Raw genomic sequence first — 13,838 nt, 5'->3', positions numbered from 1 at the left:
TGACCCATCCAATATGGCGGCTATATGAACATATCGCAGCAGTGGACAAACTCACTCGATGCGGCGGCTTGGCTAGCTAGCATGTCTATGCTAGCATCACACGTTCTCATTCAACACATCAACGTGTTTGACCCGTACTGAAGGTACTAGCCGCCTAAACTGTTATTGCAGGTAGATGTCTCAGCCACTAGATGGCGCCCGAGTAACAATTTGGTCTTTATTTGTATTCATTCAGGCCCCTATCACGAAGTAAGATGGACACGTTTGTATATTAATGAGTATTACTCAACTGTCATGTTATGCAGTAAAGCCTTTAATGAACATCTACCACTGCATGTTGGTGTGTTTATGTCTGTAGATCAGATATTTGACATACATATCACACACAACATACAACATATGGTCCTGGTTATGCAAAAGAAGAACACAAGAATGTAACACGTTTTCATTGTGATTTCAAAGATTATTTAATAACCTAAACATGACAGATTCTGTGTTTTTGCACTGCCGTTCACCGTAATGTTCAACAAAACTAAAAAGATGATCACCATAAATTATTAACACGACTATTCACTTCTATTCGCTGTATTTGACATGAATATATGCATAACGTGTTAGGCTGTTTGCAGTAATTAACATCTACAGGCGAGCTCAACAACCTTACACACACAGATACAGTACAGCTACAAATAGCACTGTGATACATTTGACACAACCTACATGAAGAACATTTTTGGTGCTAGGTTTGTGTGTCTATAAGCGTGTTCATGTCCGTGTGTGTGTGTGTGTGTGTGTGTGAGAGAGTATATAGAACAGCGGGCTGCAGAGCAGTTGTCAGGCACAAATAAATCACAACAGGCCCACATCTTTTATAACCTCCTGTTGCTTCCTGGAACAATGAAAAAGCCTCTGCATGGGTCTCGAACGCTGCAGCTTCCTCAGGATCTGACTTCTGGGAGTCATTGTTTTTCTTGTCATCTTCTAGCAATCACAGCCACGAGCTGCAGACAAATAGCGAGACACTTGCGTTATGGATAAAAAGTCTCGGGTACACACATCTTTATCAATATATTATTCTATGATAATGTATGCAGTCATGCTCCAAATCCCCTAATCTGCTGCTCAGAAGAAGAAAAAGCAAAATATTCAATGGATGGATAGATGGACAGAACTTTAGACTTTGGCAGGATGGCCAATGGGTGGTGTAATCGCCAATATTTAATCAGGAATAGAGTGGAGTATCTTGCCGTGCCCGAGTATACGCACAGGTTATTGTTGTGTTCATAATCTGATCTCAAACTTTAGTACATCATTGCTTCAAAAATTGAGTTTGCAACAATTGGTTGTTGATGATAAAACAAAGAAAGCTGGTGATTTAAAATACTCATTTAAAAAAACATTAAACACATTATCTACATATACCTCAAAATATAACAACCATTACAATACAATACAATAAAATACAATACAAAAAAAAAACCCAGATTAGGCACGGCAAGTGAAGACTGGCGCTAGAGCTGCTGGTCATCGGTAAAACCTTGCTTTTTAATGCACAAGACTAGACACACACAAACTAATAAACACGTCTAAAAACCTCAGGTAGGGCTTAACAAGAAGATACTGATGTTTGGGTTGGTCACCTGTTCAGACACAGTCTCAAGTTCAAGATTAGACACATGCAATGAAGAAAATGATATGTAAATGTCACAAAAAAGTGGGCTAATAAATTGACAATAAAAACACAAATACTGCGGATTTCAGAAAATAACCGATGGAATGATACTGCACTCTACAAGAAGCAATGAAGTCTGTAAAATTAAATAATTAAAAAAAAATCAAAAAAATGTTAACTATAATGATGAAAATGGTAATATTAATGATGATTATAATGATAAAGATTATAACAATAATGATAATAATGATAATAACAATAATAATATTACAATGATAATAATAACAGGAGAAAACGAGACTGTGGCAAAAAGGGGTCGGCATTTTTAAGCTTTTGCTTCAGCCTACTCCTTTTGGGCTTGTGATCAGATAGCTGAATACAAATATAAATAATGGAGAGTTGTATTTTGATTGGTGTGGGAGATGCACTGTGGTGCTTCGTGTATTTGCCCAAATAAATATAAATATAAATATAAATATAAATATAAATATAAATATAAATATAAATATAAATATAAATATAAATATAAATATAAATATAAATATAAATATAAATATAAATATAAATATAAATATAAATATAAATATAAATATAAATATAAATATAAATATAAATATAAATATAAACTGCGGCATGATCTGTCATCTATAGCTGTGTATACGTTACCTTGCTCAGCCAGCATAGCCTGAGTGTTGCTTCCTGCTCTCCTCCTGCAGTGAAGCACAAAAAAAAAAACACAGAAGACAACAAAAAGCACTTCAGTTTTTGGCCATGGTACATTTTGCAAATAGAAATAAGAATTCATCTGCAAGTGTCACCGTTTGTCCTGCTTGAACTTGCACCTGCAGTGGCCACCTGAAGAGAAATTCCGTTTTTAGAACAGTTCAAGAAAGTGTGTGTGTGTGTGTGTGTGTGTGTATCACGCATCATCTTACTGAGAAGGATGGTAATGCCAATGAGACAAAGGACAGCTGCTAAAATCAGACCTCCAACACGGAGTCTGTGGTAGTCTGTGAAAAGAAAATCAGGATTTCCATCAGCTGATACGGAAACGTAGAGGTGCATATCCATGGATGAGAGTATCAGGGAAAGGCTGTGCTGGAGCCTATCCCAGCCTAACAGGCGGGGTACACCCTGTACTGGTTGCCAGCCAATCGCAGGGCACATTTAGGCAAACGTATGTGGGTCTTTCTCCTTTAGATTTGTCTCATAAGTATTAGAACCAGACCTCAAAGCTAGGAGACCAGGGTTCAATTCCACCCTCGGTCATCTCTGTGTGGAATTTGCATGTTCTCCCCGTGCATGCGTGGGTTTTCTCCGGGTACTCCGGTTTCCTCCCACATTCCAAAAACATGCTAGGTTTAATTAGCGACTCCAAATTGTCAAGGATTGTCAATTTGTCAAGGAATGAAGGAGTGGTCTGCCACAAATGTGCTCCAACACGTAACCAGGGTATTAACCAGTGAAGTCAGTGAAGGTCATAGAAGGTCGTCAATGCGACAGTTTCAGACCAGCAGTCATTACTACTAAGTGGCAAGTACGTCAAAACACTTGGAACAAACCAAACAAAAGTGCGGTTACTAGTCGTTTGGGTCAGTGCTTATCTTAATGCAAGTACACTCGTCCCTCGTTTATCACTGTTATTTAGTTACAGACCCGACCGTGATAAGTGAATCCCTATTTATGAATGGAACATTTTCTTAAACATAGAAAACCTAGTTAAGACCTTCTAAATATCCTTTTAACCCTATTAGAGCCCTCTCGATATTAAATAACACCCCTATAGTCATTCTTACACTGTATTACTCACTATAGTAGACATAATAATGGAAAATAAGACACACATGTCAGCATTGGCGCGGCACGGCGGTCGAGTGGTTAGCGCGCAGACCTCACAGCTAGGAGACCAGGGTTCAATTCCACCCTCGGCAATCATCTGTGTGGAGTTTGCATGTTCTCCCCGTGCATGCGTGGGTTTTTTCCGGGTACTCCACATTCCAAAAACATGCTAGGTTTAATTAGCGACTCCAAATTGTCCATAGGTATGAATGTGAGTGTGAATGGTTGTTTGTCTATATGTGCCCTGTGATTGCCAGCCAGGTGGCGTAAGAATTCAAATTGCACTTTATTTACACTGCAGCCGCAGTCACGGTCTTTACGAACTGTTGGTCATCTTTCATTACCCGGAAGTAGAAACATAATGTTTGAATTCAGAGTAAATATTCATTGACCCTTTGATGAGCCACTCAATAGCGGCTGGCAAGCTACAGGTAGCTCGAGAGCGACCGCTTGGAGGCCCCTATTCTCGACAAGTGTTCCTGTGAATTCTATGAACCCTTCTTCTCGCTGGTTGTTGGTGGTCTGCCAGGCCTTCGGTTGGTACTTAGCTCATCAATGCAGTCTTCCCGTTTTTTTGTTTGCTTTCGGATATTTCATCAACTCTGTGAGGCTTATTTAGTTTCAGCATAATGATGGTTTTATTTACTTGCGTCAGCACCTTTCATGCTTGCTTCCCGAGTGTTGCCATGGAAGTAAATAAGCTACGCTAAATGACTGTCAAATTGGTTGTGATGGTGCGTAAAGGTACACTGTTCAAATACTCGGCTGCACGGCGGTCGAGTGGTTAGCGGATCTTACAGCTAGGAGACCGGAGTTCAATTCCACCCTCGGGCATCTCTGTGTGGAGTTTGCATGCGTGGGTTTTCTCCGGGTACTCCCACATTCCAAAAACATGCTAGGTTAATTAGCGACTCCAAATTGTCCATAGGTATGAATGTGAGTGTGAATGGTTGTTTGTCTATATGTGCCCTGTGATTGGCTGGCGACCGGTCCAGGGTGTGCCCCGCCTCTCGCCCGAAGACAGCTGTGATAGGCTCCAGCACCCCCCGCAACCCTCGTGAGGATAAGCGGTAGAAAATGAATAAATGAATGTATAAATACTTTGTTAGAAAGTAGTAGGTAGAAAACAAATACATTACCAAAGGTAAATGGGTCATCTTCAGCTGTAGACAGAAACAAAGTAGGTCATATGTTAGCATGAGTGGCAGGTACAACCATCCAAATATCAAAGAGTGACATTATCGAGTCAACAGTACAAAGTAAGACGAGCACACACTATGTCCTCGTTGTGTTCCCTCAGTAATGATTGACCATCACGCTCAGACACTGCAAGGTTTACTTTCTGGTATATTTAGAACACAATATAGTGGCAATTTCGGGGATGGAGACATTTAAACAATTACATAAAGTTAGTTGACATCCAGAAAACATTTGATGTAAAAATCAAGCGCACTTACAATTCTCTTCAGCCAACACCAGTGAGACGACTGCAAGAGATCAAAGGGGAGAAGCACCATTAGTTTGGAGACATTTTGTGGGTCTTGTACAGTAAAAAGACAAATCAAATAGTCAACAGATAAAACGCAGACTTTACACAACGTAAATTGTCTGATATCAATAGGACATAAATCGCTCTGATCAATCGGTATCGGCCGATATCATCCCCATCAAACAGTTTCCTGTTTTCTGGAATTCTTCTCGTTCCCGTTTCCACCTCCTATGGTAAGTTTTGTGTTTTCTTCCAAGTGTTTATGTTACTTTGATACTTAGCATTTTTTGTGTTAGCAGATATTTAGTAAAAAAGAAGGATTTTGTACCCTTGGCAATCTCTGTGTGGAGTTTGCATGTTCTCCCCGGGTTTTCTCCGGGTACTCCGGTTTCCTCCCACATTCCAAAAACCATGCTAGGTTAATTATTCATTCATTCATTTTCTACCGCTTTTTCCTCACGAGGGTCGCGGGGGGTGCTGGAGCCTATCCCAGCTGTCTTCGGGCGTAAGGCGGGGTACACCCTGGACTGGTCGCCAGCCAATCACAGGGCACACATAGACAAACAACCATTCACACTCACATTCATACCTATGGACAATTTGGAGTAGCCAATTAACCTAGCATGTTTTCGGAATGTGGGAGGAAACCGGAGTACCCGGAGAAAACCCACGCATGCACGGGGAGAACATGCAAACTCCACACAGAGATGCCCGAGGGTGGAATTGAACCCTGGTCTCCTAGCTGTGAGGTCTGTGCGATAACCACTAAACCACCGTGCCGCCCGCTAGGTTAAGTAGCGACTCCAAATTGTCCATAGGTATGAATGTGAGTGTGAATGGTTGTTTGTCTATATGTGCCCTGTAATTGGTCGGCGACCGTTCCAGGGTGTACCCCGCCTCTCGTCCCAAGACAGCTGGGATAGGCTCCAGCACCTCACGAAACCTCATACTCTGGGGTAACATTTTACTCACTTGTCATCATCACCACCAAAGCACAGGATTTTGACATCTTCTCACTTGTTGTTGTTCTGCCTGAGAAGAGAAACATTCATATCAAATATTAGCATTTAGCTGCAATTAATTAACACAGGGACATTTTTGGTATGCATCTTAGCTCAACATACTCTATGTTTTGCACTTACATCATGTAAAAGCCTTGTCTTTTAAAGTATGGGTGTATTAAATTAAATATGAATAATGCATATGCCGTAGATATGTGGGGCTGCCATCCAATACTTATTTTTCCCAGCTGACACAAAAATCCATAAAAACATTATTAGACTGCACTAACCCATCAAAGGTTATTCTTGTCTGTCGTGTCATTTTAATCGTATTATTTTCTTAATATTAGAGTGTATCGACTTGTGCTTTTACATCATTATTACTGCAAAAAGCGGTTTGTGACAACTGCAATTAGATTCCACGGTGCGCCTGACCCGTCTTCCGTGTCTATGCAACGACAACGACGACGGCGCAGCACAAAGTCAAGCAAACACCTTCTGCATCACTGCAGTGATTTTCCACTGCTGCCCTTTTCCGTTCAGCAGATTCTTGCTCACTTAAGAGCAAACACACCTGCGCCTGTTTCCATGCAGCACTTCCATCGTTATATGCTTTTACTTTGATAACGTCTGCAAACATGCACTCGCTTGTTATCCATACCTGTACTCTTAATTCCGATGGCTGATTATGATCTACAGATATGTATGTGAATTTATGCCATTGTTGTGCACAACAATTGATAACTGTGTAAAAGTTGTCGTATAGAAATAAAGGACAATGTGAGAGAGAAAGCATCTGCTGCTGTTATTTCAAACTTGGAACGGAGGAGGAAAAGAAGAGCGAGGCAAATGTTCTCTCCTGGTGCCTCACCACAGCAACCCACCAGGACGCGACGGGAATGCTGCGTATGGGAAACAAGCCAACAACCACTAGAGGACGGTTTACCTCAGGAGAGAATATGTAAACACCGAGGAGTGTCGATGAGGAGGAGACAGAGAGTGAAACAGGAGAGAGAAGGGCAGGGGGAGAAGAGAAGCCCCCTGAGGGGAGGGGGAGGGGGGCAAACTGCAGGTGAACCTCAAGGGTGAGCGGGCGTGGGATAGTGCAAGGACAAAGAAGTGTAATGTAGGCAGGTATAAGTGATGGCGCCTGAGATCAAATAGAGGCGTGGTACGTCCTGGACTGGTGGCCAGCCAATCACAGGGCACATATAGACAAACAACCATTCACACTCACATTCATTCATTCATTCATTCATTTTCTACCGCTTTTTCCTCACGAGGGTCGCGGGGGGTGCTGGAGCCTATCCCAGCTGTCTTCGGGCGAGAGGCGGGGTACACCCTGGACTGGTCGCCAGCCAATCACAGGGCACATATAGACAAACAACCATTCACACTCACATTCATACCTTAATCACAATTTGGAGTCGCCAATTAACCTAGCATGTTTTTTTGGAATGTGGGAGGAAACCGGAGTACCCGGAGAAAACCCATGCATGCACGGGGAGAACATGCAAACTCCACACAGAGATGGCCGAGGGTGGAATTGAACCCTGGTCTCCTAGCTGTGAGGTCTGCGTGCTAACCACCCGACCGCCGCGCAGCCATGTCAAATAACCATATTGATAAAAAGCTACCTAAACCATTAAAAGGTTGACTCAAGCCATGATGCAAGGTTTATGTTAAGTTTCAATTAAATACAGTAAACCTCGGATATATCGGATTCAATTGTTCCCACTGGTTTTGTCCGATATAAGCGAAATCCGTTATATGCGTATACCGGAAAATGTCCGTTTTACGCATATATCGGATTTATATCCGGTATATGCGTAAATCGGATTTTATCCGTTATAAAAAGGCACTTCCTTGACTATGTTTCCAATGTACCTGGACGCGCAGTCAACGCTGCAAACGCTGCAAATGACGTCGTATAGCGGCCTGTCACGATTCGGCGAATCGGAGCGCCACGATGCGGCCATCCGATATATGCGAGGGAAATTTAATGGAAATGCATTGGAACGGGACTGGAGATTTTGTCCGAAATAGGCGAAATCCGTTATAAAAAATCCGATATATGCAATGAATTTTTATTGGAAATGCATTACAGAAAAATTGGTTCTTTTTTATCTGTCCGTTGTGAGCGAATTTCCGATATATCCGAGTCCGATATATCCGAGGTTTACTGTACTTTTGAAAGAACGGGCGAGCCGTATTTAGACACTTGGCGGGCCGGATGTGGCCCCTGCGCCGTAGTTTGCCGACCCTTGATTTAGAGTCCCCACTTAACCTAGCATGCATATTTTAAGAATGCGGGAGGATGCTGGAGTGCCTGGAAATCAACCACAGAAGGATACGGGCAATAGCATAAAAATGTGATGACAACCACAGAACTACCAAAAATGATAAAATGATAAAAATGCCAGTGAGACGCCATTGAGGTTACATTGTCCTCCCATTGGCCTCCAATCCCCCCGTGGAGCCACTTCTCTTGCTGTGCCTGGTGGTCCCAGGATAAAGACTTTTCTGTTCTATGCTGCGCCTTTTTTTTTCTTTCAATCTCCTTTTCTCTGCTCTCATTCATCTCTTCCAAGCCCATGCTCATACTCGAACAGTCACTAAAAAGTATTAGAATAAACTAACTGCACACTATTTGGCATGCTTCGCTTGGCGTAACAACTACGGTGATACGATACCCGACGGGAGGAACTACACACTGAACTGGTAACTGGCACTGTACGACCACAACAATAGAACGAGAACAACACCAGTGTGGGTACTGTTCTTTCAATTCAATGCCGATTCATCCGTGATGATGTCACACAACTCCACAATGAAGACACAAACCAGATGAGAGCGTACCCGTGTATATACATGTTGCGGCGTGTTCATCAAAACGGTACAACCGCGGCGTTGCGTACCCACTCCCGCTCTCATGTACTCTCCTCATGAAGTTGCACAATCGGGCGAGGCTGTCACAATACTTTAATACGCTTATGTACGAGTCTGGGTTGGAGTCCCTTCAACTCCCATGACCGGCAACCACAAACAAATGCATGAGTGGCAGTGGGGGAAAGGTCAACAGAGGAGCCTTTATGTAACATTTGACTTGTTAAGGCGCTTATCGTCAAACTATGACATGTTGAAAAGAGTCACACCGGCGAGTGGAAAGAACATTCACTTCAGAATCAACACCAAATGTCACAATTGTTTTGTAATTGGATAAAAATGGAGGTCATTTACACACACACAAAAACTCTACAAGTACATACTTACTACTTTTTGCGCATACTCAACTTTATGTGTACACCATATGGAACATGTTGCACACAACGTCTGACTCACATTGTTGTTTCTATTTTTCCCTCATTACACCCACCCACTTGAATACTGCACACCCACCGGTATGCGTGCATGTGTGTGTTCCTGTCGTACGCTACAAAGACAGCTGTTGTTCTGGGACATGTTTATTCCGAAATTAGCAGCACCGAATTCCGGCTTTTGACACAAGGCTGAGATAAAGTTGAACTTAAACTTCACTTCAAGGACTCCCTTTAGACATAGCTAGCTGATATAAGTACATAAAAAAAAAAAACTCAGTGAGTGACGGTTTGAGACAGGAAAAAATGGGAAGGGAAGGAGAGGAAGGAGGGATACGGTCATAGGAAAGACGGAAAGAGGGAGTGGAGCATACTGAGGCAGTGAGTCACACAACGCAGCGCTAGCTTGTATGCTCTTCGGTGTATAGCTCCAACATCACAGCGCCCTTCCATAAGTCACAGGCAAAGTTTGACAAGGAATGAAGGAGTGGTCTGCCACAAATGTGCTCCAACACGTAACCAGGGTATTGCCAGTGAAGTCGGTGAAGGTCATACAAGGTCGTCAATGCCGACAGTTTCAGACCAGCAGTCATCACTAGTAAGTAACAAGTACGTAAAAACACTTCGACTTAGACGATGGAACAAACCAAACAAAAGTCGTTTGGGTCAGTGCTTATCTTAATGCAAGTACACTCGTCCCTCGTTTATCACTGTTATTTATTACAGACCCAACCGTGATAAGTGAATCCCTATTTATGAATGGAACATTTTCTTAAACATAAAAAACCTAGTTAAGACCTTCTAAATATTCTTCTATTAGAGCCCTCTAGATATTAAATAACACCCCTATAGTTATTCTTACACTGTACTATTCACTATAGTAGACATAATAATAGAAAATAAGACACACATGTCAGCATTGGGGCGGCACGGCGGTTGAGTGGTTAGCGCGCAGACCTCACAGCTAGGAGACCAGGGTTCAATTCCACCCTCGGGCATCATCTGTGTGGAGTTTGCATGTTCTCCCCGTGCATGCGTGGGTTTTTTCCGGGTACTCCACATTCCAAAAACATGCTAGGTTAATTAGCAACTCCAAATTGTCCATAGGTATGAATGTGAGTGTGAATGGTTGTTTGTCTATATGTGCCCTGTGATTGGCTGGCCACCAGTCCAGGGTGTACCCCGCCTCTCGCCCGAAGACAGCTGGGATAGGCTCCAGCACCCCCGCGACCCTTGTGAGGAAAAAGTGGTAGAAAATGAATGAATGAATGAATGTCAGCATTGGAAGATTTTGCTTCTTTTTTTTTACTTCAGTGGTAACATTACTGACATGTGACTTGGGTTTGATTCCCTGTTGTGTGTACTTTATCTCCATGTACTCCGGGTAATTGGTGACTCCCAAATGTGAGCGTGAATGATTGTTTGTTTGTCTATATGTGCCCTGTGATTGGTTGACCACCAGTCCAGGGTGTACCCAGCCTCTCGCCCGAAGACAGCTGGGATAGGCTCCAGCATACCCGCGACCCTAGTGAGGATAAGCGGCATAGAAAATGGATGGATGGGTGTGGTCATGCACCTTAGCAAATTATATAAGATGGTTTGAAGGTCACGGGTGCATCCCTGAAAATAAATCAATGGCCTCCTCTCTAATAAAGCTTCTAAATTTAGTGTGTTTGCGAGGCGCCAAAAGGATGCAAGGAAAGGTGAGGAGCCAGTGCAGGTCACTACAAAAAGTCCTCTGAAGGTCCCTCTCTCCTCGCCACCGGCTTCACCCTTCTTTTGTTTTTTTTTTTCTAAGTCTGCGGTCATGCAAAGAGGGAGAAGAACAACGGGTCTGTCTCGCCTGGGATGGGAAAGACAACTCTGTCTGTCTGTCACCCCTTTCTCCATTTCATCCTCCCACATTCCCATCCTCCATCTACCGTAGTCGCTTGAAAGGAGCCGGGGTGCATTCAAATGTCCAAATTTGGACGAGAAAGAAATGTTAAAGAGTAATAATGTCAATAATGAGAGTCACACCAACGAGTCAAATGTTATTCTACAACCACAAGATGTCATGTTATCCTTTTCACACAGGTATTTCATCCACACATAGTATCCACACATCTCAAATATTACTGCAAATATTAATTACTGAATAAATGATGCTTCATGGTGGAGTATGGCCTAAGAAAACATGCATATTTTTCCTAAATTAAGCATTTTCAAGCATGAAAATGGCTAAAATACAAACACACAATCGGTGGTTGATGGTTTGGAGCATCCCTAGTGGGTGGAACTGTGTGGAAAAACTAATACAAGAGAATGGAGCCGTACTTATTTTCCTCGAGATTCTACATTCATCATCTAATTCTGTGCTGTATTAGTATTAATAATTTAAAAAAAAACTTCCTGTGTGGTTTCAAGTCGCCATTAAGAACGAACTGTGAAATGCCATTTAGAAAATATCCCATCTTATAATGGAAAGCATTAGTCAGGATGAATCAACAGAACAGTCATTCCCAAGCACTGTGCCGGAGTACATTAGTGTGCCGAGAACAACAATTACACGCACTTCATAATTCTTAATACAAATGGACAATCTGCTATAAATCTGCTGTATTTATCTATGTAAAATACACTGAAAACAAGTACATTTATCTTAAATGATGTCTTTGAATGCAACCCCACATTGCTCGTATTAAAGAGGTATCTAATGCGGTTGTATTAATTTGATTTGGAGATGTTAATCCGTGGTGATTAATCAAGATTAATTAATTTTCAAACCGTGATTAATCGATAAAAAATGTTTTAAATTATTTGACAGCCCTTATGATAACAATATTTGTCCTCAAGAAAGGATATTTATGTACTTCATTTATGTCCTTGTGTCACATAGTAGCCAAATGTTATCAGCACTGCTTTTATCAGGTGGCCTTTTCACACAGGACACCCGGACACACGCAAAACACGGAGGATACAACAGCAATGGAACAGCAATATACACAATTAGTATGGCATCATTTATTGGGATACATTTTACTACATGTGTCCCTTAATAATATTGAATGCCAGGTTTTACATACAGCATATACAATATATTTGACACTTTTTAAAAATGTTTCTGATTAAAAAACAGTTTTAAACCAGTTGAGTGAGTGCGAAGAAGACGTGTTTGAACACAAGGAGCTAAAATGAGTACAACTGAGTTTATATAAAAAAAAGATGCACAGATTCATTAGCATATTTCCTGAGTCTTGAGAGGATAAACTCGCTTGAAACACGGAAACTAATGTGTTCGATAAAACTCACCCTTGACGAGCTGAAGTCCTAAAACGAAGATAATGTCAAATAAAGTGAGCCCGGTCGACCGCTCGGTGCGTTAACACCCTTCTCCACTGAAATGCTCCACAGGTTGGCAAGGCTTTTTACAACGGAGAAGCCAAACAAGAGTTCTGATCTCGGATCTGTTTCGGTTGCGCCACGAGCGCCGGAGGACACGCACGAGGGGCGTGTACGCTGGTCCTGAATCGGGGCTTACCAGTGAAGAGAAGGAGTGGCGATGTTGTGTTTGCTTATCGAGAAAGAACATGTCAAAAGTTTGCTCAGGGGGTTGATTAGCTTCAGTGAAGGATAGGCTAAGATATCGTTTACCGTTGTTGTGACGGTTACCGACTATTATGCTTTGTTATGATAAAGGTGATGTGATGATAAAGATGCTAATATTGGTGGTCGAAGGACAGGGAAGTTGGAAAAAATGCAGTAAAGTCAATACAGTATCACACTAAAATTACTCTGTTGAAAACAAAACAAACATGTTTTATTGATTTATTAGAACATGTTTTCAGGATTGAAATGTTTGACCACATTTAAGTACATTTAAGTTACTTCTACAAACAATAATAGTAGCTAATTAGCTAAATAGTAGCTAATAGTGATAGTAGCTAATAGTAGCTAATAGTAGCTAATTCATGCATTCTAATATGTCAGTTGTATATCATTCCTCTGTACAACTCAAGGAACATGGATGATGGTATTGGGATGCACATTGACTTCTTTAACAATTTTTTTTGTGCAGGTTTCACTGAGATGGTGTGTTTTCCTCCAAAAGACCTCCCACCCTTCATCTCCACCCTTCCCCTGTCTGCTGTTCTACCAGGAAACCGGTTTGTCAGGTTCCATATCAGATTTCACTGCTGTCATCTTCTTTCCTGCAATGGGAGGTAAGCCACAGAGGAGGGCGGGGCGCAATTAGCATTAGACAGTTTATAAAACAATATAATTCGGTGGACTATGAGGGACAAAAATCTTACTTGGGCTTCCTGCTGCACTTGTTGTCTGTGAAAGAAAGCGTCTATTAGCACGGTGGCTATTGTGAGGATGCTTAGAGACGGGCATTCACAATAAGGTTAGGAACGGAATGGGGTCAATGCCGAGACAAACAGATACGCTTTCACACAAAAAAACAACAACTATTGACTTTAAATCGCCACCATTTAAAGCAGGGTTATCCAAAGTCTGGTCAAGGTGCCTTGGCTTGT

General features: G+C 41.9%; 1 protein-coding gene across 1 annotated transcript; it reads right to left on the bottom strand.

The window, feature by feature from the left end:
- Window positions 1–292: 292 nt before the first annotated feature.
- On the bottom strand, window positions 293–13,481 carry LOC131105556 (phospholemman-like). Its single transcript, XM_058053761.1, has 8 exons — window positions 12,610–13,481; window positions 5,973–6,032; window positions 4,969–4,998; window positions 4,651–4,674; window positions 2,608–2,682; window positions 2,491–2,527; window positions 2,339–2,382; window positions 293–1,001 (listed from the first exon to the last, which is right to left on the bottom strand). The coding sequence occupies exons 2-8, from the start codon at window positions 6,007–6,009 to the stop codon at window positions 982–984; spliced, it is 267 nt and encodes an 88-aa protein (XP_057909744.1). The 5' UTR covers window positions 6,010–6,032; window positions 12,610–13,481; the 3' UTR covers window positions 293–981.
- Between the last annotated feature and the right edge of the window lie 357 nt (window positions 13,482–13,838).

This window comes from Doryrhamphus excisus, chromosome 17, assembly GCF_030265055.1.
Source record: "Doryrhamphus excisus isolate RoL2022-K1 chromosome 17, RoL_Dexc_1.0, whole genome shotgun sequence".
Taxonomy (NCBI): Eukaryota; Metazoa; Chordata; class Actinopteri; order Syngnathiformes; family Syngnathidae; genus Doryrhamphus; species Doryrhamphus excisus.
Note: the sequence above shows the minus strand (reverse complement) of the source record. Positions and strands in the feature narration are given on the sequence as shown.